The sequence below is a fragment of the Syzygium oleosum genome, unplaced genomic scaffold, assembly GCF_021117445.2.
Source record: "Syzygium oleosum isolate NSW1041296 unplaced genomic scaffold, Sole_v2.1 Sole_v2.13, whole genome shotgun sequence".
In the NCBI taxonomy this organism is placed as follows: domain Eukaryota; kingdom Viridiplantae; phylum Streptophyta; class Magnoliopsida; order Myrtales; family Myrtaceae; genus Syzygium; species Syzygium oleosum.
Genome location: NW_026607497.1, coordinates 21,090 through 43,173, shown reverse-complemented (window position 1 = coordinate 43,173; position 22,084 = coordinate 21,090). Strand labels below are relative to the sequence as shown.

Below are 22,084 nucleotides of genomic sequence, written 5' to 3'. Positions count from 1 at the left end.
GCAGCAAAAAAAAAAAAAGCATTTGTTTTTCATACTGTAAAATTTATCAAGAACCGATCAATGCCTAATTTTACTTCTCCTTTCATAAATATGGAAAGATCGTCGGATCAAAGCCTGCGTCTAGTTTCTCAAAGATTTTTTTTTTCTAAAACCTCACTAAAGGAGTTATATTTCAGTTTATGATACATTACTTTCTGTTCAATAGTAAAGAGGGAAAATCATGTACGACGAAGAAGGAAAAGACGGAAATCTTGGTGAATATTGAATTTCACTTCCTCATCAAGTGGGAAATTAATTTCTATGCGGTATTTTCTTAGTCGAACATAGTACAGATCCCATTTTTACCCTTTTTTGGGACTAAATTCCTTCTTATATATTTAACTGAACATATTATAAGAAAGTAGTAAAATTTTCTTCTCAATAGTCATGAATAATTTTACCATTTCAACATGAGGTACTTATTTGACCCAAAAAAGAAACATCTTTCTATCACTTCGACGATACTGCCATATTTATTTAACCTTCCATTATAATTTTTTTTAGGGAAAATTTCAAATAAGGATCCGAAGTGCTCTCATTTTCTCAAATAATGACCTGAAGTGAACCTTGTGTCAAATAAGGACTTGAAATGCCCTCATTTTCTCAAATAAAGACCTGAAGTGAAATTTGTCTCAAATAAGGATCGGAAGTGGCTATTTCAGTTGCAAAAAAGGGCATAACCTTACCAGAGTCGAGGGCATTTTCGTCTTTTAATTTTTTTTCTTTCCTTTTGTGTTTTTTTTTTCCATAAAAAACAAACTCAAAAAAAAAAAAAAAAACAGGGGAGCCCTCTCCTGCCTGTGGCCATCGGCCCATTGTGGCCGCCGCCCCATCGCCGGTGGGGCGGCGGCCATGGCCAGCGAGATCGCCGGCGCTTCAGCGAGGGCCTGGTGGCCCTCGCCAGAACCGGGAGGGTCGAGCGACCCTCTCCCAGATCTAGCAAGGGTCACTGGCCCTCGCACAGGTCTGGCGACCCTCTCCCAGACCTAGGCGAGGGCCGACGACGCTCGCCCAGACGGGGGTGAGGGTCGGCGACCCTCGCTAGATCTGGGAGAGGGTCGCCTGACCCTCCCGGTTCTGGTCAATGACGGTCGCTGGCCCTCACTGAAGCGTCGATGACCCCACCGGCCATGGCCGTCGCCCCACCAGCGATGGGGCGGTGGTCACAGTGGGCCGGCGGCCACAGGTGACCCTCCCCCGTTTTTTTCTTTTCTTTTTTTTTTTGTAAATTTTTAAATTTAATTTAATTAAAATTTATATTAAAATTATTTTTGGACGAAAATGCCCTTGATCGGTCGGAAACTTTGGTCGGTCAGCGAGCCGGCGGGGTGAGGCCTTTATTTGAAATTGTTATAACCACTTTCAGGCTCTTATTTGAGAAAAAAAAAGAGCACTTCATGTCTTTATTTGACACAAAGTCCACTTCAGGTCCTTATTTGAGAAAATGATGGTACTTCGGATCCTTATTTGAAATTTTTTCTTTTTTTAATTAACTAATTTTACGGGTGTGGTTAGTCAACTAGGGGTGAGCATGGTTCTAGGTTCTACCCTGGAACCGGAGAACCTGACCGATGGGAACATGTAGGTTTCAGGTTCCAAGGTATGCAGAGTAGGTTCTAAGTTCCAAAATTTGGGGAATTTGTTTTGATGGGTAGATTCCAGGTTCTAGGTAGGTGGAAGCTGGAACCTAGAACCTAAACAAGTTTTTTGTGTTTTTTCTTAGTTTATATCTTCACGTGATTTTGTGGTGTTTCACGGCGTTAGATGATCAATGTATAATTTGGAACCACTAGTCTGAGCTTTCATTTTATGATTTGTTAATATTTCATATTTTTCATGTGTCTAAATATAAGTTGTGGTCAGTGGATTAAAGCAGCAAGTGGTAGTCATTAAAGGTGATGATTCATTACAGTTGTTCAATTAATAATATAGGGGGAACCTGAATAGACCCTGAAACCAACCTAAAACCTATGATAAGGTAGGTTTCAAATTCCAAAAAATGAGGAAATTATTCTTATGGGTAGGTTCTAGGTGGAACCTGTACGGAACATGGAACCATTCATCCTTAGTATCGATTCACGCAATGACTTCTCATTTTAATTGTATTTATTTGAGCCGTAATGCCAAGAAAACTAGTCTTTTGTATTCTCTTTGGTGAATGACAAGCTTGTTCGATATTGTTCTGCTCATTTTTCGTTTTGTTTAACTAAAAATGAAATAAAAAAAAGAACCCGTTAGACTTTGTAACTTATCCTGGAACCTGTGATAGGGTAGGTTCCAGGCTCAAAGTTCCAACGGGTAGGTTCCGGGTTTCAAAAAATGAGAAACCTATACTCGATGGTAGGTTCCAGGTTCTAGGTGGAACCTGTAAGATATTTGGAACCGCTCGCTCCTATAGTCAACTACCGGCATTATAAGGAATTTATTAACATCTAGTAAGTCACCAACTCTTTTCAAATTTCACAAGGACTACAAAAAAACTGGATTTTTGCCACGAAAATTTGCGACGAAAAAATTTTCGTCGCAAATTTGCGACAAATTTTCCAACGAAAAGTAAAATTCGTCAGAAATTAACGACGAAAAATTTTTCGTCGCAAAATTCCTTGGAAATTTCCAACGAAAAATTTTTCGTCGCTAATTTCCAATTTTTCGTCGCAAAATTCGTTGGAAATTAGCGACGAAAAATTTTTCGTTGGAAATTTCCAACGAATTTTGCGACGAATTCAAAAAAACCCGGTATTGTTCAGCATTTTTTAAATTCGTGGGAAAATTCGTTGGAAATTTCCAACGAATTTTGCGACGAATTCAAAAAAACCCGGTATTGTTCGGCATTTTTTAAATTCGTGGGAAAATTCGTTGGAAATTTCCAACGAATTTTCCCACGAATTTCAATTTTCCAGGCAATTATTTTAGTGTGTACAATTTTCGTTGCAAAATTCGTGGGAAATTTCCCGCGAATTTTGCAACGAAAACCCTACTCCTTCCTTATTCAACATTTTCGCGCTCATTATTCTCGCAACGATTCTCAATTTCCACATTTTCTCTCTCTCTCTCTCCGCGATCGACGCCTCCACTTGCTCCACCGCGTCCAGCGTACTGGTCGGCGCACTCGCTGAGGCACTGCTCCACCGCCGGGCCCAAGCTCCCCCCGCCGCCGCCGAGCATTCGGCCGATGAAGGGGGCGGTGTCCGTCGCGTTCGCGGCGGCGAGGCCGAGCGCGACTGCGGTGAGCCAGGCCCTCGCCATGGCGGGCGAGCTCGAGCTCGCCGGCGACGAGGCTGGGCCTCGCCGGCCATGGCGAGGGCCGAGCTCTCCTAGAACGCTCGCCATGGCCGGCAAGCTCGAGGTCGCCCAGATCTGGGCGACCTCGAGCTCACCGGTGACGAGGCTGGCCCTCGCCGGTCATGGCGAGGGCCGAGCTCGCCATGGCCGGCGAGCTCGAGCTCACCCAGAACGCTCGCCATGGCCGGCAAGCTCGAGGTCGCCCAGATCTGGGCGACCTCGAGCTCATCGGCGACGAGGCTGGCCCTCGGTGGTCATGGCGAGGGCCGAGCTCGCCATGGCCGGCGAGCTCGAGGTCGCCCAGAACTCGCCCAGATCTAGGCGAGCTCGAGCTCGTTGGCGACGAGGCTAGCCCTCGCCCGCACGATTTTTGTCACGACGAAACTAATTTTGCCACGATTTTTTGACCAAAAAAAAATTTCGTTGGATTTCCAAATTTTTCGTTGGAAAAAAGTTGTTTTTTTGTTGAATTTTCCAACGAAAAAAATTTCGTTGGATTTCCAAATTTTTCGTTGAATTTTCCAACGAAAAAAATTTCGTCGCAAATTTCCAACGAAAATTGAAATTTTTCGTTGGAAAAATTTGCGACGAAGAATTACCAACGAATTTTTTTTTGTTGGAAAATTCGTTGGAAATTCGTTTTCCAACGAATTTTTCCCAATTTTTCGTTGGAAATTTCGTTGGAAAAAAGATGTTTTTTTGTAGTGAAGCCTCTATAAGGAATTTACCAACATCCCCATAAATTGATATATCACCAAATTTTTCGACATGGTACTGGTAAATAGTAGATCATTAAAGTTGTAATGAATTTAAAAAGTTAAGCAACCTTTCGTTTTCCGTCAAAATTTAAAATGTCATATGAAAAAGTTGTAATATGAATCTATTCGTCAACATTTAATATCATGAAAGTTTCAAGTGTCACAAAAAAAATTATTGATGTGTGTGTGCCGCGACATTTAAATGAAGTGTAAAGCTACAAAAATCTATCTACATATGTCCTTAGAAAATTCAGGCCGGCTGGGGCTGCAAAGTGGCTGCAAGCGCATGATATTGTGGAGAGTGAGCATCCCATTGTTGGCCAGGAAAATCCTCAGTTTGAGTCCCCAAAATGATGCCTTCTTCAAGATAAAGGCCTTTGCTTCCGGTGCCATCCTTGCCACCGGCTTCATTCACATATCACCAGAGGCATTCAATTGCTTAACTTCACCGTGCGTCGATAAAAATCCACGGGGTACATTTCCATTCGCAGGGTTTGTAGCTATGATGTCCGCAATCGGGAGACTGATGATTGACTCCTTGGCGACCAGTGCTCTCGAGAGGAAGCACTCTTCACATAAGCCTCAGCAAGTGAATATAGTGGACACCAACATGACCAACGCCGACGACGATGGGGATCATGTGGTTAACATAGAAGTTCTTCATGTGCGGCTCTGCATACAGCCATGCTCACACAAACACACCTCTCCGCCACAAGTTTGGAGGAGCCCGCCCACTCGGAGCTGATTAGACATCGTATCATAGCCTGAGTAGGTCGATTGACACAGTGTACTCCTTGTTATTATCATGTGGTTGCATGTGCGTATGGTTTCAAAAGAGAAAAGCAGTGACTGTATAATTCGGACCTATTGTTATTTTTGATTATTGGCTTTGTACCCCCAACACACAGGTGCTGGAGCTTGGAGGAGTGGTTCATTCAGTAATCATCGGAGTGTCGTTGGGAACCAGTGAAAGTGCTGAAACAATTAAGCCTCTTCTATCTGCAATTCTGTGTTTTCACCAATTCTTTGAAGGCATTGGACTAGGCGGCTGCGACTTGCAGGTATGTATATATGCTTCAATACGGAGCTTGGGTCTGTATAGTTACCATTATATGTGGATGATGCTTTGTTGTGGACAGCAGAGCCATGAAAGGAATGGAGGGGAAAATTCAATAAGGAGTTGATAACCATGTTACTAATAATGGTTGCAGGCAAAGTTCGAGTCGAGATTGATGGCAATTATGGCGATCTTCTTCTTCCTCTCAACGCCGGTGGGAGTGGCAATAGGCACAGGAATATCAGCAGTGAGTGTGCGGCTGTGCGCACGGTGAGTACAGATCAAATGGCTCTGATCATCCAAGGTATGTTCAGCTCAGCATCGGCGGGGATATTGATATACATGGCGGTGGTGGATCTCTCGGCTGCGGATTTCACGAGTCCCAGATCGCAACCAATCTCAAACTCCAAATCGGGGCTCAATTCTGTCTTGCGTTTGGGGCTGCTTGGATGTCCCTCTTGGTCAGATGGGCTTAATTTGTTTTGGGGACATTTGTGTGATTTTTCCCGGAGTTTCTTGAAAAATTATATTAATTTCCGTATAAAATATTCTTCATAATTCCAAAAGAAAGGCCCTCAGTTAGGTTCGTGCTAACGTTCCAGAAAGACATGCAAGATAAGTTTTTGAGAATTGGTACACGCGCTTGTATCGTGTAGAGGAACATCATCGAATTGAAAGGTGTGGTAAATCGACAAAAAAAAGTTAGATGAGAAACTTGGTTCCAATTTCTAAATAGACAGGCTTCAACGTCAAGCATGGGTTAGGACATGATTCGGCCAGAAGAGAAATGGATGCGGTGACTGACATCCTGCAAGTGGATATGAGCTTTTCTTTAGTTTGCGGGATTGCTTTGTCAAGAAGCTCCCTTTGAACCTGCTACGGATCCCACCTCTCTGATCCCATTTTCTTGAGGTTCACGTGTCCATCTCGGCTCAATTCTTTACCACGCTAGCGATCAGATTCTGTTTTACTGAGGTGTATCTGTTGCTGACTGAAAACTATTCCTACTGAATATGGTCGAGGTTGGTTTAATTCGATCTCCACCAATTCGTGTGGTTTCATTAATGAAGGAGCGAATGATGTAAGGCGAGGTGAAGTGCCTCAGCAGAGTCAGGAAGTTCATGTTACTCTGTTTGTTCATCGAATATACAGCGGTACCTGATTGACATAAAGTGGTGGATGTGTCGTGTATAATCAACTATCATGTTGACTAAGACATTTGAAGGCACCTGCACAAACTGCATTCAGGAAATTACGATCTGTCTCGGTACAGCGCAGCACTCTTACCGGAGAATGTGGAATGCGGACAAGACTAGAAGGGAAAAGGCATGCGAATCAAGTAGGCACGTGAAGAAGATATATAATGTACCTGTATTGGTATCTGTATTGCCCATTTCTTATTATAAGGGAAGAAGCATGTGCAGAAAGTAAACAGGAGATGCACATGGGGATGGGGCAAAAAGTATCATACCAACACTTTTAAGCACACCAAATCCAAACATTATTCTTTTTTTTTTTGTGGGTGGGGGGAGCAGGATGTGTAATATTCTTCCCCCTCAGCCCATTGGGTTAGAAGTACAACTCAAACTCACTCAACAAAAGCCAAATGCAGAAAAGCACAAAGAGATGGAGATGAAGAGAGTGGTGACTGGTCAGGCTTGTGGCCCTACTCCTCCATATGCATTTCCATGCCTTCACACACCCAAATAATGCGGAGTGTGATGGTCACCCCTCCACATGGAATACAAAGTCTATGGAAAAGAAAAAGGGGGAAAGAAACTGACAACGCCACAGCACCCACACATGACATGCCTCCCAAATTGCAGTTGCACTACCACTAGCACATGCACATATTCTTTCTACCTGTCCAGATCCTATCCATCTCCCATCTCTAATCATAACCACTCACCTTTTAATTACATCACCATTAATAAAATATCTAACAACTCATCTTCTCCTCTCTCTGTCTGACTATAGCTACTCTATACACACCAGCAATCTTAATCAAATTAAAGCCAGTCACCGATAATGTAAACAAGGAAATTACAAGTTGGTTAAAAATTGCTTCACTTTCTTGCAGTTTCTGTGGGAGGACGGATCAAGTAGGGGTCTGTTCTGCTAATGCTGTGCACTGAAGGTGGCGATGGCAAGTGATCAAGTGGTCATTGGTGAGGCCAGCAGCTTGCATGAAGGAGTGAACTACAGTTGGACCGACGGATCTAAATCCCCTCCTTACCATGTCTTTGCTTATGCTCTCTGATTTTGACGTTTTCACTGGAATCTTGTAGCCCCATTTGTATCGCGTAGAAATTGGCTTGTTATTGACGAATCCCCATATGTATTTGGCAAACGACCCAAATTGCCTCTTGATCTGCAGTATTACAAGTTCCTCATCGATGAGATTCCCATATGCATATATGTTACTCTAATGTCGTGTCCTAAGTCAGGTCTTTTCTTTTTTGTAACCTTGCTTAATGAGTTTAAACAATAGTAGGTCATGAATTTATCTAGTTCTGGGCTTGTGGGGGCTAGGATTTGGTCTAGTCTAGGTTTATAATCAGATCAGACATATTTCTTCCCCAAAAAAAGGAAGAAGCAAAAATAGGGAAATTTTCTTCCGAAGAAAAGAATCATGGTAAATTAATATTATGCAATTAACAAGGACTTAACAGGCGTTTCCACTGATGCCTTTACACATGCACTTGTCATCTACTTTCTTACTTCTTAGTACATACAGGATGAACGTTGAAATATAGGTGGTGGAAGTGAATTACCTCAAGGATGCGAATGGAATTATCAACGACACCACGAACTCGGGTTATGTCAATACCGTACTTGGAGCTAATCCATGTGATATGCTTGTCAGTGAAGGTGGCGACTATTTCTGCTTCAAATCCTGAAAAGGCTTCCCTGGATGTCCATACGAGGAATAAGAAGAAAATGAGTGTTATCTGTCTAGCTGCAAGTTTTAGACATTAAATATTATTGCTGAATTGGTTGGAACATATGTCATTCTCACCTAAAATCTTGACGTTTCCTCAAGATTGAAGTCCAGTCTGAACCAACCTGAGCTCCACTCAGTACAAGCAATTCGAACAACACCCTGCAGTTACAGCATCATCCTTGATTCATCAGGATCAGGATTGTAACACGCACACGTGCAGGCAGAGAGAGAGAGCAAGGGAGGGACCTGTCATCATGTACTGGCACTCCCCATTCTTCGTCGTGATAAGCGATATACCAACGATCTGCAAGAAAGTATGAAAAGAAAATGGGATAAATTCCACACGATTCAGAACTAGGAATGTCATCAGCAGGAATATGTACATGAACACACAGACACAACAGAGCAGACCTGAATTGCTGGTGATGAAGCTGCACCGCCTGTCTTCCTCCATAATCGCCATCGCTGTTGGTGGTGGAGAATCAAGAGGGACAACTCTGGCATCGAACTTAGCTGACTTACATCTCCCATAATGTGCAATCCGCATCTTGCGCTGGGCGTGTTGGAGGGCCATCTGTTCCCTCCTCACGGCTGCTATGCTTCCGGGGCTCTCCAGGATCAGTGATGATGAATAAGACTCGACCAAGACATTACTCCTACCATTGAAGCTCTTCGACTTCTTTCGGTTGAGTAAAGTAGGAGTGGTGCCTCTGCTGCTGCTTCTCAGCGTCGGGTCATCATCGATTGGACAAGAATTCAAGGGAGGCCGTGGTGATCGGTTGGAAGTGGGAAAGGAGATAGGATGTGGAAGTGGAAGAGGAGAGGAGTTAGTATGGTTACTGGTGGGTATCGATAGGGATACTTTCTTAGTGGTTGGAAGAGAAGCAGGAGTTGGACCGGTAGTACAACGATTGCAGTTGGGTTGGAGGACAGGCCTTCCGTTGATCTTGGCGACAGCAGCCACGGCAGGAGGAGGACTGCCAGCACAGGTTTCCACTGTAGTCGCCATGGCCGCCTTGGGTTTCGAGGTGTACATCGTTTGCCAATACAAATGTCAATGTGGACAGTAGGGTATTGTATGTTGTCTTCTGCAGAATGACAAGAACGGAGGAAGAAATGTACAGAGACGAGCGATGGATGAAGAGGAAGGGATGTTTTGATGATGCATGCGTGTATATATATATAAAGAGAAGGGGAAAGGGCGGTGGGGTAGAGGAGAAGCTGTAATAGCATGTGCAAAGGTTCGGTGGGAAGGGTCTCCATTGAAGTGCACTGCCTTTTTGCTCGCTCTTCAGACAAAAAAGTATCTTATTACTCACAAGGGTGATATTCCCGTCAATGATCACTTCTGTCACCCTCCCCTCACGATTCCTCAAACTTCCATTGAGGAAAATTATTGGACGATAATTAGGATCCATAAGAGATCATGATGTCCCTCGCCTTTCTGATAGCACTATGATCTCTCTTGACACGCTCAAGAAGCCCGTTTACTTTAGCCGTGGCCGAAAAGTCACTGTGTTGTTCATAACTTGGATGTTTGGTAATACATTTCGGTTAAGCCGCAGCACCTTAAAAGTTGGGATAAGAAATTTTGCAAAATCTGTAAGTGCTGTGGTCATGAAATGTTAATAAAGTCGTAGCATCCCTTTTTACAGCGACAACTGCTATGGGAAAACTGCACTAAATAACATTAGAGTGACGGACCCAAGATTTGTTTCCATGTTGCATCAAAGACTCCTCTTAATTCACAAATCTAACATTCTCCGTAGCCGAAATAGGTGAATACGCAGAGGAAAAAAGAGGAAAAAGCAACGGAGAAACATGACAACCGCTCAGAGACTATAAAGGACATGATAAGAGAGATTTTAGCGATGCACCTCGCTAGCACTCGCAGCATTAACCAAATGTTTGATGAGTGTTTGGTATGAATTTTGCTTTAAACGCACTTATTATCTTTTTTAAAGATTTTTATAGTTCAATAGTTTTGGCAAATTAATTGTTAATGCATTGATTCACCGTATAAGGATTACTATGTTTTTTTTTTGGTAAGGTATAAGGATCACTATGTTTCATACTCTTTTCTGGGACTTTTCGTCATGGCTATCAATTCCTTACTTGCACTTTAAGGCATTCAAAGTGTTCTTAAATGCCTTCTCATTTTAATACAAGGGTGATGCTTTTCCCAATATAAATACACGGATATTAGCGGTAACGTCATATAACTCGGATAATTTATTGAGAACTCGAAAAAATTTCGATCCCAAAGAGGAATCCTCAAACACGAGTTTCCTGACAAGTGGACTATTTTAGTGCTCCGTTCCAAAAATGTGCTGGTAGATTTCTGAAATAATTTGTGTATAAAATGAAAAAAACTGTTAGAAAAGAAGTTACTGCTCACATAACTTTTGTAACTTGCTGTTAACTTATTATCACATTTGTAAAATTACAAACTCTTTTTTACAATTCACGAATTCTCAACTTTGTTATCTTTAACTAACTTTTATCTGTCTTTCTTTTGAATACCTTAAACTTGACCAACTGCTAATATGAACATATCGATATTAAATTGAGTGACTTACCAACTTTTTTTTTAATTAAATAACCAATCAGTTTTTAGTTACCAACACTCGTTAAAAATATCCAAGTTGTTTTTTTTTTAAAATTTATCATCCTTTGTTATTATTTATGAACTTTTTTTTTGTCTCTCGCACAGATGTCTTAAGTTTATCAACTCGAAGATCAATTAATCAACCTTTATTCATATGACTTACCAATTTTTTTTCTCATTAGTTTACTAGTTAGTTTTGGTTTAGTTAGTCTCATTGGAGTTATTTATCAAAATTTATTGGTTTTTTTAAAATTTATCAATTTTCTATGAGTAACCAACTTAATTTTTTTTATTCGATTAAGTTATTAACAAGTTTTGTATTAACAACTCTGAGTTTTGTTAGTTATAGCCATTTATTTGGTTGTTGTAGAATTAACAACTTCTCTTATACCAGGAAAAAAAACTTCTACTATCTTTTACAAGCTTTTATGTACCTTTCACCCCAAAGACTTGAATTTGTCAACTATTATATGAAATTACCAACTTTTGTTAGAGTGACTTATTGCTTAAATTTATCAATTATTATCTAAAAATAACCAACCTCTACCAATCGTTTATTTGTATTTTTATCATGAGCTTTTCTATTGGGGTACCACTTTTATTTATCCTGCTTACCAACTTTGTAAATTTACCAACTCTTTTAAAAATTACCAATCTTAATTAGAGTGATTACCAACTTTTCTCAGATTTAGTTACCAACTAATCTTGCGTTGTCAACTCGAATTTGAGTTAATTATCAATGTTTATTTGGTTTTTTTCATACCAACTTCCCTATTGTTTACCAACTTTGATTTGTCTTTTTTAGCAACGGCACTATTATCTAATGTTATCAACATTTATTTGAGTAAATTATCACTTTACTTCAATCAAGTTATTGATTAATTTTGAGTTAACAACTCTAATTTGAGTTGCTTACTGGCATTTATTTATTTTTTCATTTACCAACTTTCCTACCGAGTTACCACTTTTATTTCCCTTACTTGCCAACTCTCTAAATTTACCAACTCTTAGAGATTATAAACCTCCATTCCAGTGATTACCAACTTTTCTTCGATTATGTTACCAACTAATTTTGCATTATCAATTCCTATTTGAGTTACATTATTTTGTTTTTTTATTTATTTTGAAATTACCAACTCTTTTATCTCCAAAAAAAATTCTTTTATTTACTTTTATTCACAACACATTAAATTGATCAATGAAATTAGCAACATTTTATTGTGTGACTTACCAACTTTTCTTCGATTAAGTTACCAACTAGTTTTAGGATTGTAATATCTAAAAAGATTTTATTAGATGTTAGGGGTTGCTAATCAAGACAAATAAGAATTGGTAACTCAATTCAAAAGTCAGAAAATTAAAGAAAACAACAAAATGTTAGTAAGTAACTAAAATGAGAGTTGGTAATCCAATTGTGGTCGGTAATTTAATTTGACAAAAGTTTGTAAATCCCTCTAATTTATGTTGGTAATTTCATGCAAGAGCTAATGAATTTGAAATCTTGATAGTTTTATACAAATAAAAGTTAACGAGTTAGTACAAAAACTGTTAATTTGCAAAGTATCAAAAGAAGTTGGTAATTTCGTAAAAATGTTGGTAAGTTAGTAACAAGTTATATGGAAAACGAACGTCGGTCATATTCTCATACCAACTATTTTTTTACACTTACCAACATCTATTGAAACTCGCTTACACGGAGATTAATCCGTATCGTTTGGCAAGGAACAATAGAATTCCACTTCCTTACATGTGATTATCCATGGGACACGCCCAAAGTTCAAAGATGCAAAGTACCAAGCTGCTAGAGTTAAAGTAAGTAAGGAGGTGATGTTCGACTCCATCGAGATCCGATGCTTGAGCTATAAGTTGACTCGGACCCAACAGAAATAAGCAGCAGAGCTCATGTAATTTGTCTAGGTCGTGTGAGCTTGAGGATCTCCGAATTGGTGTTGTCAGTCACACGACATCCATTAGTCCTCCAAGTATGAATAATCATAGAAAGACCCGAAATACAGTTACTCCCAGTCCTAGCGTGAACGTCAAGTGGGTTATTTTGGTGGCTGTGTGAAAAGGATAATAAAGCGGGAAAAAGTGGTTGCTGTGACAGGGCCACCGGACACATTTGTTCCTTCCTTTGCCTTCACGCCCAGCGTCTCAATTATGCCTTCTTCAGACTCTCCTTCTGGGCAAAGTCAGTGCAAGATATGGGCAACTTCTTTTCTCTTCTCACGAGTTGCGGGCAGCACCACCGCTGTCCTGCCGCCACCGGAAGCCCAAGCATAAGCAGAAGAAGATCTCTTGACCATCAGAAAGAGAAGCAAATGAATTCATCCGCCCAGCAAAGATATGCCTTCATTCCGGATCACTTCTCGTCCCTTGATCAGGTACTTTCTTCCCTTCTGAGATGACGGAACCCTCATACCGAAGAAGAACTGTATGGTGCGACTGTGGTTTGCTCCAAGTATCAGTAGTAAAACAGTAGGGTGCAAACGATTGATTTCTCAGTGTGCTGTGCTAAACTACGGATGTTTCTGGTAAAGGTCACGGCGGCCTTAAGAGAAGCTGGACTGGAGTCCTCCAATCTTATCCTCGGCATAGATTTCACCAAAAGCAATGAGTGGACAGGTTTTATAAGATGTGTTGAACCTTGAAAGTCAGTTAATTTAATTAGTTAGAACCTGGTTTTTATCATCTAACAAAATCGAATGCTATCAAGGCAAGGTCTCATTCAACGACCGAAGCTTGCATAGCATTGGAGATGTACCGAATCCGTATGAGACAGCCATCTCTATCGTTGGCAAGACTTTGGCTCCATTAGACGAAGACAACTTAATTCCTTGCTTTGGCTTTGGGGATGGTATGATGGACGCGTGTCCTTTTTTTTTTTTTTAAAACTCCTATATCATGGTATTCACTTCCTAAATCCTGTCTGGTGTCTCTACGTCTCACCATCTTAATCTCCCTAACCCCAACTCTCTTAGTCACAACTCATGATCGAGAAGTATTCAGCTTTCACAGTGATCATTTCCCCCTGCCGCGGATTTGAAGAAGTTTTGGCCTGCTATAGGAAAATAGTTCCGAGTTTGAAACTTTCAGGTTGGTGATTCCTGGCATGTTTATAGTTGTCACTTCCCTTTCTCTCTGGATTAGTATTAAGCACATTGTTTTGTAATTTATCAATTAGGGCCAACATCTTACGGACCGATAGTTGAGGCTGCCGTGGACATTGTGGAGAGAAGTGGCGGCCAGTTCCATATATTAGTTATCATTGCAGATGGCCAGGTTTGAACATGAATCACCTCTCTCTCTCTCTCTCTCCACCCCAAAGGGTGGCGCGACCACCTGCATTCACGCCATGCCAAAAGGAGGGAGAGGAAAACCAATAGACAGGCAAGAGATACACAAGGGAAAATACATGTTGAGGTATCAATACAAATGCAATGCCCCGGCATGACTTCCAGCCCTTGTCTAGATTCGGACTGATGAATCTAACCAATTAGGTGATATAGATCACGTGCTACAAAGGTTTAACTAGGTCTTTTGTAAGTCTTCATATTATCAATAGTGTATTACAGATAGACCTGTCAAAATGAGTCTTAAATCTACGTATGACCCATTTAAGAAATAAATTGGTCATATATAGGTCACTTCAATTTTAAAGAGTCTATCTTAAATTGATTTTAAAATGTAAAGCTAAAATAAATGGATCTAAATGGGTTAAGTTTATAACCCATTTCCAATCCACTAGGCCTATACACACTCTCTCCCTCTTTATAAAAATATATGTTTTAAAAAAATCGAAATTATAATTATAATTATTTTTTCTCTTTTTCTTTTATTTTTTCTTTCCTTTCCTTTCCTTTCCTTTATTTTTGGTCGGCGACCGGCCATAGGTGAGGGGTGACCTCGCCGGCTTCGGTTGAGCTCGAGCTCGCCGATTTGGCGAGACTCGAGCTCATCGGCCTCAGGCAAGCTCGACCTCGCCAGATTTGGGAAGGTGGAGCCTCACTCGAGATTGGGGAGGCTTAGCTTACCAGAATCGAGCGAGGTCGAGCCTCGCCAGATCCACGAGCTCGCCCCTTGGCTGTGGCCGGTCGGCCATGGCGGGCCACCGACCAAAAATAAAGGAAAAAGAAAAAAAAGAAAAAAAAGAAAAAGCAAAATTATTAAAATGAGTGCACGAAGTAAAATCAAATAAGATTTTATATACTAAATGTGGAAAATATTTTCTAGTTCATTTTCAGGTTTCAGCCAAATACCGAAAAATATTATCATTTTTCTTGGAAAATGACTTTATGGAAAACATTTTCCGTGAAATAAACGGAGCCTCAATTTTACAAAAAAATTATAAAAATTGTCAACTAGATTTGTATTGCATGGAAATATTTTAGCAATATAATTTTAAAAAAAAATCATAAGAAACAAGTTTTCCTAGATTGTGATAAATATCGAAGTGTTTTAGCAATATGAGTCGGGTCGGGTATGAGTTGGGTATGTGTCAGGTCGAGTATGGGTCGGTAAATTTACATTATAAATAAATGGGTTAATTTGGGTCGGATCGTTTATGATCGGACCCAACCCATTTGTTTGACATGTCTAATTACAGATGATAGACTGAGACCACTCAAAGATTTTCATACAAATGAAAAACAATAATTGAATGAAACACCACACAGGTCACAAGAAGTGTGAATACAAGGGATGAAGAGCTCAGTCCACAAGAAGAGAGAACCATTGGCTCAATTGTGGAAGCAAGGTAGAACTGGAGCTTTGTTCCTTCTTTCTATCAACTCTAGATAAGTGTAGATAAACCAGAAACGCATTATAATCATATTTTACAAGAGGAGCATGGGCTCTATAACCTCGTGAAAAGAAACTCTTTCTGCGGCCAAAATTCTTCATTTGGCTGTAGCAGAGAATTTTGCAAAATTAGTGTACAGTCCTTCAATTATGCTTATGGTAGAGACTAAGTGAATACGAAAGAAGTGTAAGTTCTGACGAAGATATTCTATTCCTAGCTTCTACCCACTTTCAATCGTCCTTGTTGGAGTTGGAGATGGGCCTTGGGAAGACATGCGAAAGTTTGATGACAAGATCCCCACGCGTGAATTTGATAATTTTCAGGTTATCCCCTGCTCTTGCTCCTACTCCTACTCTCACTCACTTCTATCAATTGGGAGTTTAAAATCATAGCATTGCCAGGGTTGGTGGAGGGATTTTCAGTTTAGGAAGTGGAGATCACCCGTTTGAATCTCACCAACTGCATACAAACTAATTTAATCAATTTATAAAGCTTACAGAATATTTCACGGGTCTCGAGTGGCTAGGTCTTCGTGTCTAGGCCTCTGGATTATTAAAAAAAAAAGAAGAAATTTCGGATTCGAACACTTCATTAAAGAAAATTTTTGGGTCTGAGCAGTTTGTGAATTTCACTACCACCATGTCTAAAAGCGGAAGTCCATCGGAGAGAGAAACGGCGTTCGCTCTTGCTGCTCTCATGGAGATTCCCTTCCAGTACAAAGCCACACTCGAGCTTAGACTGCTTGGGTATGTGTCTGCATCCCAGACCTTTCTCCCAGTTACCAAATTCAGCATCTTTTCATTCCATTAAATAGCAACACCATCCAAAAACCTTGAGGTTCATGAATCATGATATTGCATTGACTTAACTAAATCTAGTGACAAATTTATTGTTTGCTCATCCCACCGTAATCTGAATGTCCATTACTTTTATCGGACCAAAAAGGCATGCTAGGGGCAAAGCAAAAAGGGTGGTTCCACGTCCTCCACCAGTGGGAGTTTCGCACAGTGATAGCATAATCAGAATGCCTACCAACCTCTCTGCCTCAGCTGATGACCATCAGAGCCAGGTAAAGATGACAAAGGTTGCGAGTTCTGTTTTCTCATCTGTTAGTCTTTTGAGCTGGAAAGTGCTGCTGGAATGGATAGGTGAGAGGCACACAGGTCTAATCTATCAATTCAAGAGACACTTCAGAGTAATCTATGATATTGAAAGCATTCCGCCAAATCTTTCCGATATAATCCTTTGGGGGTATTCCATTACACAATGCAAGGAAGTTGGTCCTGCGATAAACCAAAATGGCATGCAGTCGTTGAAGAAATAAACCCAGGAGTAGTTTCCTTTCACAGTTATCTATGGATCCCTGGCTCTAGCAAATAAGTAGGTTGGGTCCAGACTCCACAACATAATTTTACCTAGCAATGGGACTCATTGACAATATCTTAAAAACGGCAACATATCAGATGACTTTCCTATACTGAGAAAATTGCTCACTACCTCTTTTCTCCATCTGCCTGTTCTCTGTATAGGTGTGCCCTGTTTGCCTGACAAATCCCAAGAACATGGCATTTGGTTGCGGTCACATGGTGAAGCTTCTTGAAAGTGTTTTTGCTATTGTTAACTACAGCTCTCCTTCCTAGGCTTACTGATACAGTGAACATGATTAATTGCAGACTTGCGGAGAATGCGAACGAAGATTGTCCAGTTGTCCCATATGTCGCCAGCCAATCACTAGCAGGCTCAGATTGTACACGTGATTACTCGTCCAGGATGAGAGAACACACTGGCTGCACTTCTATTGAGCCTCAGAAAGATATTTGAGGTTAAAGCCACTGTTCAATGTACGAAGACGGACTCTGAGAATATATGTATATATGTATGAGTAGTAAATGCTGGCCCATCCCCTCCAAACCATTGCATGTAAGAGAAGATCCCTTTGCGTCGGTCCATCTCAATTTAGGGCTTGTTCTCATGTCATCAACTCGTTAAGTGCAAAGATCTCATGAGGAACGGATCATAACAGTCCAAGGACAAGGATTGGAAATAAGGGTAAAACTCAAGGGATGATTTATAACACGCCACAAGACTGACAAAGTAGATCTAATTTGTTGTTCGAACCTTAGGTCTACACATGACACTTCACAGATCATAGTTGATGAATCATGTTCCCCTTTTCCATGTTAGCATCTATGACACTTCAGAGTTCATAGTTGAGTAAATTTAGTAAGCTGAGGCAATGAATACTTAGAGTCACGATGAGTTTGAAAAGGTTAGCAGAAAGTGCAGACAAATGAATTGACAAGTGATGGTATCTGTGTAATGACAGAAACAACTAAGTCTGGAAAACAGATGTAAGTGAAATGACCTTCACGACAAGAAAAAAGTCGATATACTTGAAAGGTTCACAGTCATTATGTGGGCCAATGTTCAAGCCATCTTTTGCAGAAGATCTTTTTGATAGATTAAGTTGATACAAGAAAGTGCATGATAGTAAATCGTTTGATTCAAATGAAAACAATCAAATGAAAAACTATGTAGTATAGACTGAGAAACTACTCGAATGGAATAAAACCATCATTGTCACTCTCATCCCGAACGATTTTACAGGCTCATGGAGAGTGCCAGGTATTATTATATGAAGTATAATAGCAAAGTTTATAATACTTGACAACAAATGAGAATGAAGCGCACAAGAGCACCTGACAATTTCTCCAGTACCCCCTCTGCTAGACCGTGATGCGAGTGGTCTACATATGTAATAGTAGAGATGCAAGCCCACTCAACATCACAAGTCATCCTAAAGCAGTTGGACTAAGATGCCAACTAAGAACTATCATTTCTCCATTTGATCCATATCGTATATATATACTTAATGATGTAGAAACTTCTTTATTACCAAAACACTCGCTCTTGTTCTCTAATCCTGTGGTTTATTAACTTAAAGCTCAAAAATGTCTTGAAACTCCCTTTAATTATTTATTTTTGCCACCCTATACTCTTTGTTGAAGAGTTCCCCTTATAATAAGAAATCAACAAGTTCATCCCCTTTCTGGGACTGGTTATGCTATCATCATCTAATCTGTAAACTTTTTGTGCGAAAAGTAAGTTCATCCCTTAAACGTGGGATAATTATAAGTTAAGCTCATATCTTAGAGACATTTATAAGAGGTCACCCGTGCAAATTTAATAAAATGAAAAACCTAACAGTTGATGGATGGAGAGCACGTTGTCTATTTTAGACAGTAGAGGGGACTTTTATTCAATAATAAAAAAAAAAGAAACAAGATAAGGTAACCCAAAGCACATGAAGGTTATTGACATCAATTTTAACCTAGGCTTACTTTTTAAAGTCATCTTTGACATAAGTTAAAATGCATACCAATTGTCCTCACCTTGATATCCGGCAGAGCATGATCACTTGGATAGTACTGTTCTGAAAGTTCAACAACACCGGGAGGTCACAGATGGTGGAATGAAACCATAGTGAAGAAATTACTGCTGTATTTCCAAAATCAGGCATAAAAAACACTGTTTATATTACAGCATTTACCTGAACAAGGTGTGAAGTCCCAGCCACCAGCCATCACATGAAAACTCTTAGGTCTCAATCATTCATTAGAGCAACAGCAAGATGCCAATGCTCAGTTATCAATATGTTATCAATATTAAAAGCAAATATCAGGAACTTCTGTTTTTTTTAATGATAAGCAAATAGGAGGAACTCATGCCCAAAAACACCACAGGATCACAAAGAGGAAAAAAATATTGACAAATTTTGTAACTTTTTTGAGCCCCAAACATCCACAAAAGAAATTATACATTTCTTGAGCAACTTACTGCAGAAGGGAAAATAAGTATGAATAGTCATGCTATGAAATTTCGGAAACATCAAACTGAAACTGTGACTGACTTATGTCATGTTTCAGGCTTAGTCCAGTGATAGAAACAAGAATCTTTAACTTTAAAATGAAGCCAAAAGAAAACCAAACTCCAATTGAAGAAAAACATTTTTTTTCCTTAACTTCATCTAACAGAACACCTTCATTGATGAACGGCATCTAGAGAAGTTAAGCACGCTAATTCTTCTTTCCCATAATAAGAAATTAAAAAATACTACTTTTGGTATTAAAGGAGTGGATCCATCATCTATGTTCTAGCATTGTTTATAAGTAATACAATCGTTCGCCATGATTAGCCAACCTGGAGTTCAAGTGAAGGCCGCAATACTTAGGTGGAAGAAGGTATAGGAACTTCAACATTTCGTAAGAAATGCTGTGCAGGAAAAAAGGACTGTCACAAACAGCCACAAACAAGGAGACATAATGAGCACCCAGAAAATTGAAAAGAAAAATGAAATACTAGCAATAGATTTTGGTGAAACTTTCCACTGCAATCAACACCAAAGACCAGGAAATTGGTATACCACTAACTTTAGACTGATTGAAACACACAGGCATATCCCCTACCTATGCTTTTTGCAAATAATATGTGGTCAACAAATGGAACTAAGCTCAAAATGGGAGTAATAAGCCTTATAAACAAAGACCGAAAGTTCGTTTTCTCTCTTGCTTTTTATGGAAGAAGGTAAGAAATCGAGTATGTTGATCCCTTTTTAATGTATAAATAAAGTGGTAGTGAGAACAAAAGATCCAAATAAACTAACAGTGCACTTCCTATATCTTGTCACCGTTTTGCAGGATGAAAAGAATGATTGCCATGCAAGTGCAATGGATGAATTAGAGAAGTGTAGAGGATATCTTAGTCTAAAAAAAAAAAAAAGGAATTCAATGACCATCCAAAATGCTGTACTTTCCAACTCTTGACCCAATAATTTCGCAAGTAGCCCAAATGGTTTGAAATTACTAATTATTCCTTTGGCCAACAAGTTTCAGAGGCTGGCCATGACATCTCGACATTTTCAAAGTATATACAGAACATGGAAAATGAAATAAACATGAATATGTCAAAACTATTCGTTAGTCCTTACTTGGGAAGCTAATCCTTAGTTTTTGCATAGAAATCAACATTTAAAACTGATGCAGAGTAGTATTGCAGCAGCTATGTCGCCATAGGAGGCTATGTCACAAGGTCTTAATTCTTATAACGTCCTCTGTCTTTCAGAGGAATCACAAGCCCACATCCCTTCTTATGTTAATGCCAACACTTCCCGTTAAAGATGTTATTAATCCATCTGGTGTTTCTAGAAGCAAAATCAAGCCAGATCAAACAATATGGCTTATAGAGCTTGTCATTAACCAAACTGGAAAATTAAACAATCTAAAACAGGGGGAAACTGTGGGTTTTCTAATCAGAGAATGGGGATAGATGAAAATTTCAATACTGAACACCTCAAATCTTGATAAGCATGTTACAAAAGTACATAATAAGTTAATTGTAATCGGAGCCAATTCATCTGAAGAAAGATAAGTACACTATAATTCTAACAATTTCAACGTCTTCCTTTAAGTTGGAGCCAAAAGTTGGGGGGCCAAAACAAGCCCAAGCCCACCCATGGGCACAAGAACAACTAATGTAACCAAATTAGAGGGGTTGATTATACAATTACTACAAAATCGTGCTGCTCGTACAGAGTGCTGAGGAAAAAAGATGAAGATAGGTGGGAGGGTCGAGAGGAAAGCCACAGGGATCGAGGTGACGAAAGAAGGAGAAAGCTGAGGTCGGGGTGATGCTAAGCTGGTTCACCGCGTCGGCAGTCGGAGCCTCCGACCCTCCCGACGTTCCCCGTTTGACTCTCCCGCTTCAGTCGGCGCCGCAGTGAACGAACTTAGACACCACTCGACCCCCGGCCGCAACTCCTGTGAAGAAACCCTACTTTTTTTTTCTTTTAAGATTAGAGACTCTTCTGCTGCCGCCAAGCAGGTCTCTTCTTCCAAAAATTACTAAATTGTATCCTCTGTACATTTATTCTGAATTTTTTTTAAGTCAACACAAGGGCATTTTTATTTCATTGAAGCTGTGTGTGTACCATTATCAATACCGTTAATTTTTCGGTGTCCATATAAACATATTTTTAACGATCTTCATTGATGTAACTTTAACAAAAGATGTATGTGTCACATACGTATACATTTGAAATTTTAAGTATCACAATAAATATGATTTGAGATTTTTAATCACTTTTATCCTTTTTTTTTGTCACTTGGTAGCATGACTCGTTTCGTCAAAAAATTGAAAACGAGACGGTTGTAGCAAAGATTCTTAAACTTGTCTCGTCCCGAGACTTTTACTTCTTTCATTTGAATCCTCAATCTTGCAAAATCCATCCACTTTTTCATTAGTTAATCTACCTAACATCTTTTCACGTGTTTCCAAAGACCCTTTTGGATCAGAATTTGAATGAGTGATTTTTTTTAGACACGTGTATGTATTCCATGTCAATATACTGAAAATTTATGAATAAAGAACAGTTGAGAGAGAGAGAGAGTCGAAGAGAATTGATATTGATGCCCAACTTTACCGGTCCCTTTGAGGCCACATTATAAGGGCCTTCCAGCCCTCGCCAAATTTGGATGATGTTGGCTCGGTGTTGTCAACCCTCGTGCTCTTGGCAGAGGGCCACATGGCCGTTGTTTGC

At 39.9% G+C, this 22,084-nt stretch overlaps 2 protein-coding genes, 1 long non-coding RNA gene and 1 pseudogene across 3 annotated transcripts; 2 read left to right on the top strand and 2 right to left on the bottom strand.

Annotated features, from left to right (window-relative positions):
- Positions 1 to 4,193: 4,193 nt before the first annotated feature.
- LOC115692238 (zinc transporter 1-like) lies at positions 4,194 to 5,706 on the top strand (annotated as a pseudogene).
- A 953-nt stretch (positions 5,707 to 6,659) lies between these two features.
- LOC115692228 (uncharacterized) lies at positions 6,660 to 9,270 on the bottom strand. The gene is made up of 5 exons (XM_030619019.2): positions 8,492 to 9,270; positions 8,327 to 8,384; positions 8,156 to 8,239; positions 7,911 to 8,046; positions 6,660 to 7,507 (listed from the first exon to the last, which is right to left on the bottom strand). The coding sequence occupies exons 1-5, from the start codon at positions 9,114 to 9,116 to the stop codon at positions 7,235 to 7,237; spliced, it is 1,176 nt and encodes a 391-aa protein (XP_030474879.1). The 5' UTR covers positions 9,117 to 9,270; the 3' UTR covers positions 6,660 to 7,234.
- A 3,519-nt stretch (positions 9,271 to 12,789) lies between these two features.
- On the top strand, positions 12,790 to 17,470 carry LOC115692263 (E3 ubiquitin-protein ligase RGLG4-like). Its single transcript, XM_030619066.2, is given in 12 exon segments — positions 12,790 to 13,072; positions 13,229 to 13,313; positions 13,405 to 13,545; positions 13,670 to 13,713; positions 13,715 to 13,784; positions 13,873 to 13,970; positions 15,365 to 15,444; positions 15,707 to 15,812; positions 16,108 to 16,235; positions 16,435 to 16,558; positions 17,019 to 17,075; positions 17,163 to 17,470. Coding segments are annotated over 12 exon segments (1,197 nt in total). The 5' UTR covers positions 12,790 to 12,892; the 3' UTR covers positions 17,247 to 17,470.
- Positions 16,693 to 21,431, bottom strand: LOC115692264 (uncharacterized). The gene is made up of 2 exons (XR_004007103.2): positions 19,040 to 21,431; positions 16,693 to 18,922 (listed from the first exon to the last, which is right to left on the bottom strand). It is a non-coding gene; the product is annotated as an uncharacterized LOC115692264 (long non-coding RNA).
- Between the last annotated feature and the right edge of the window lie 653 nt (positions 21,432 to 22,084).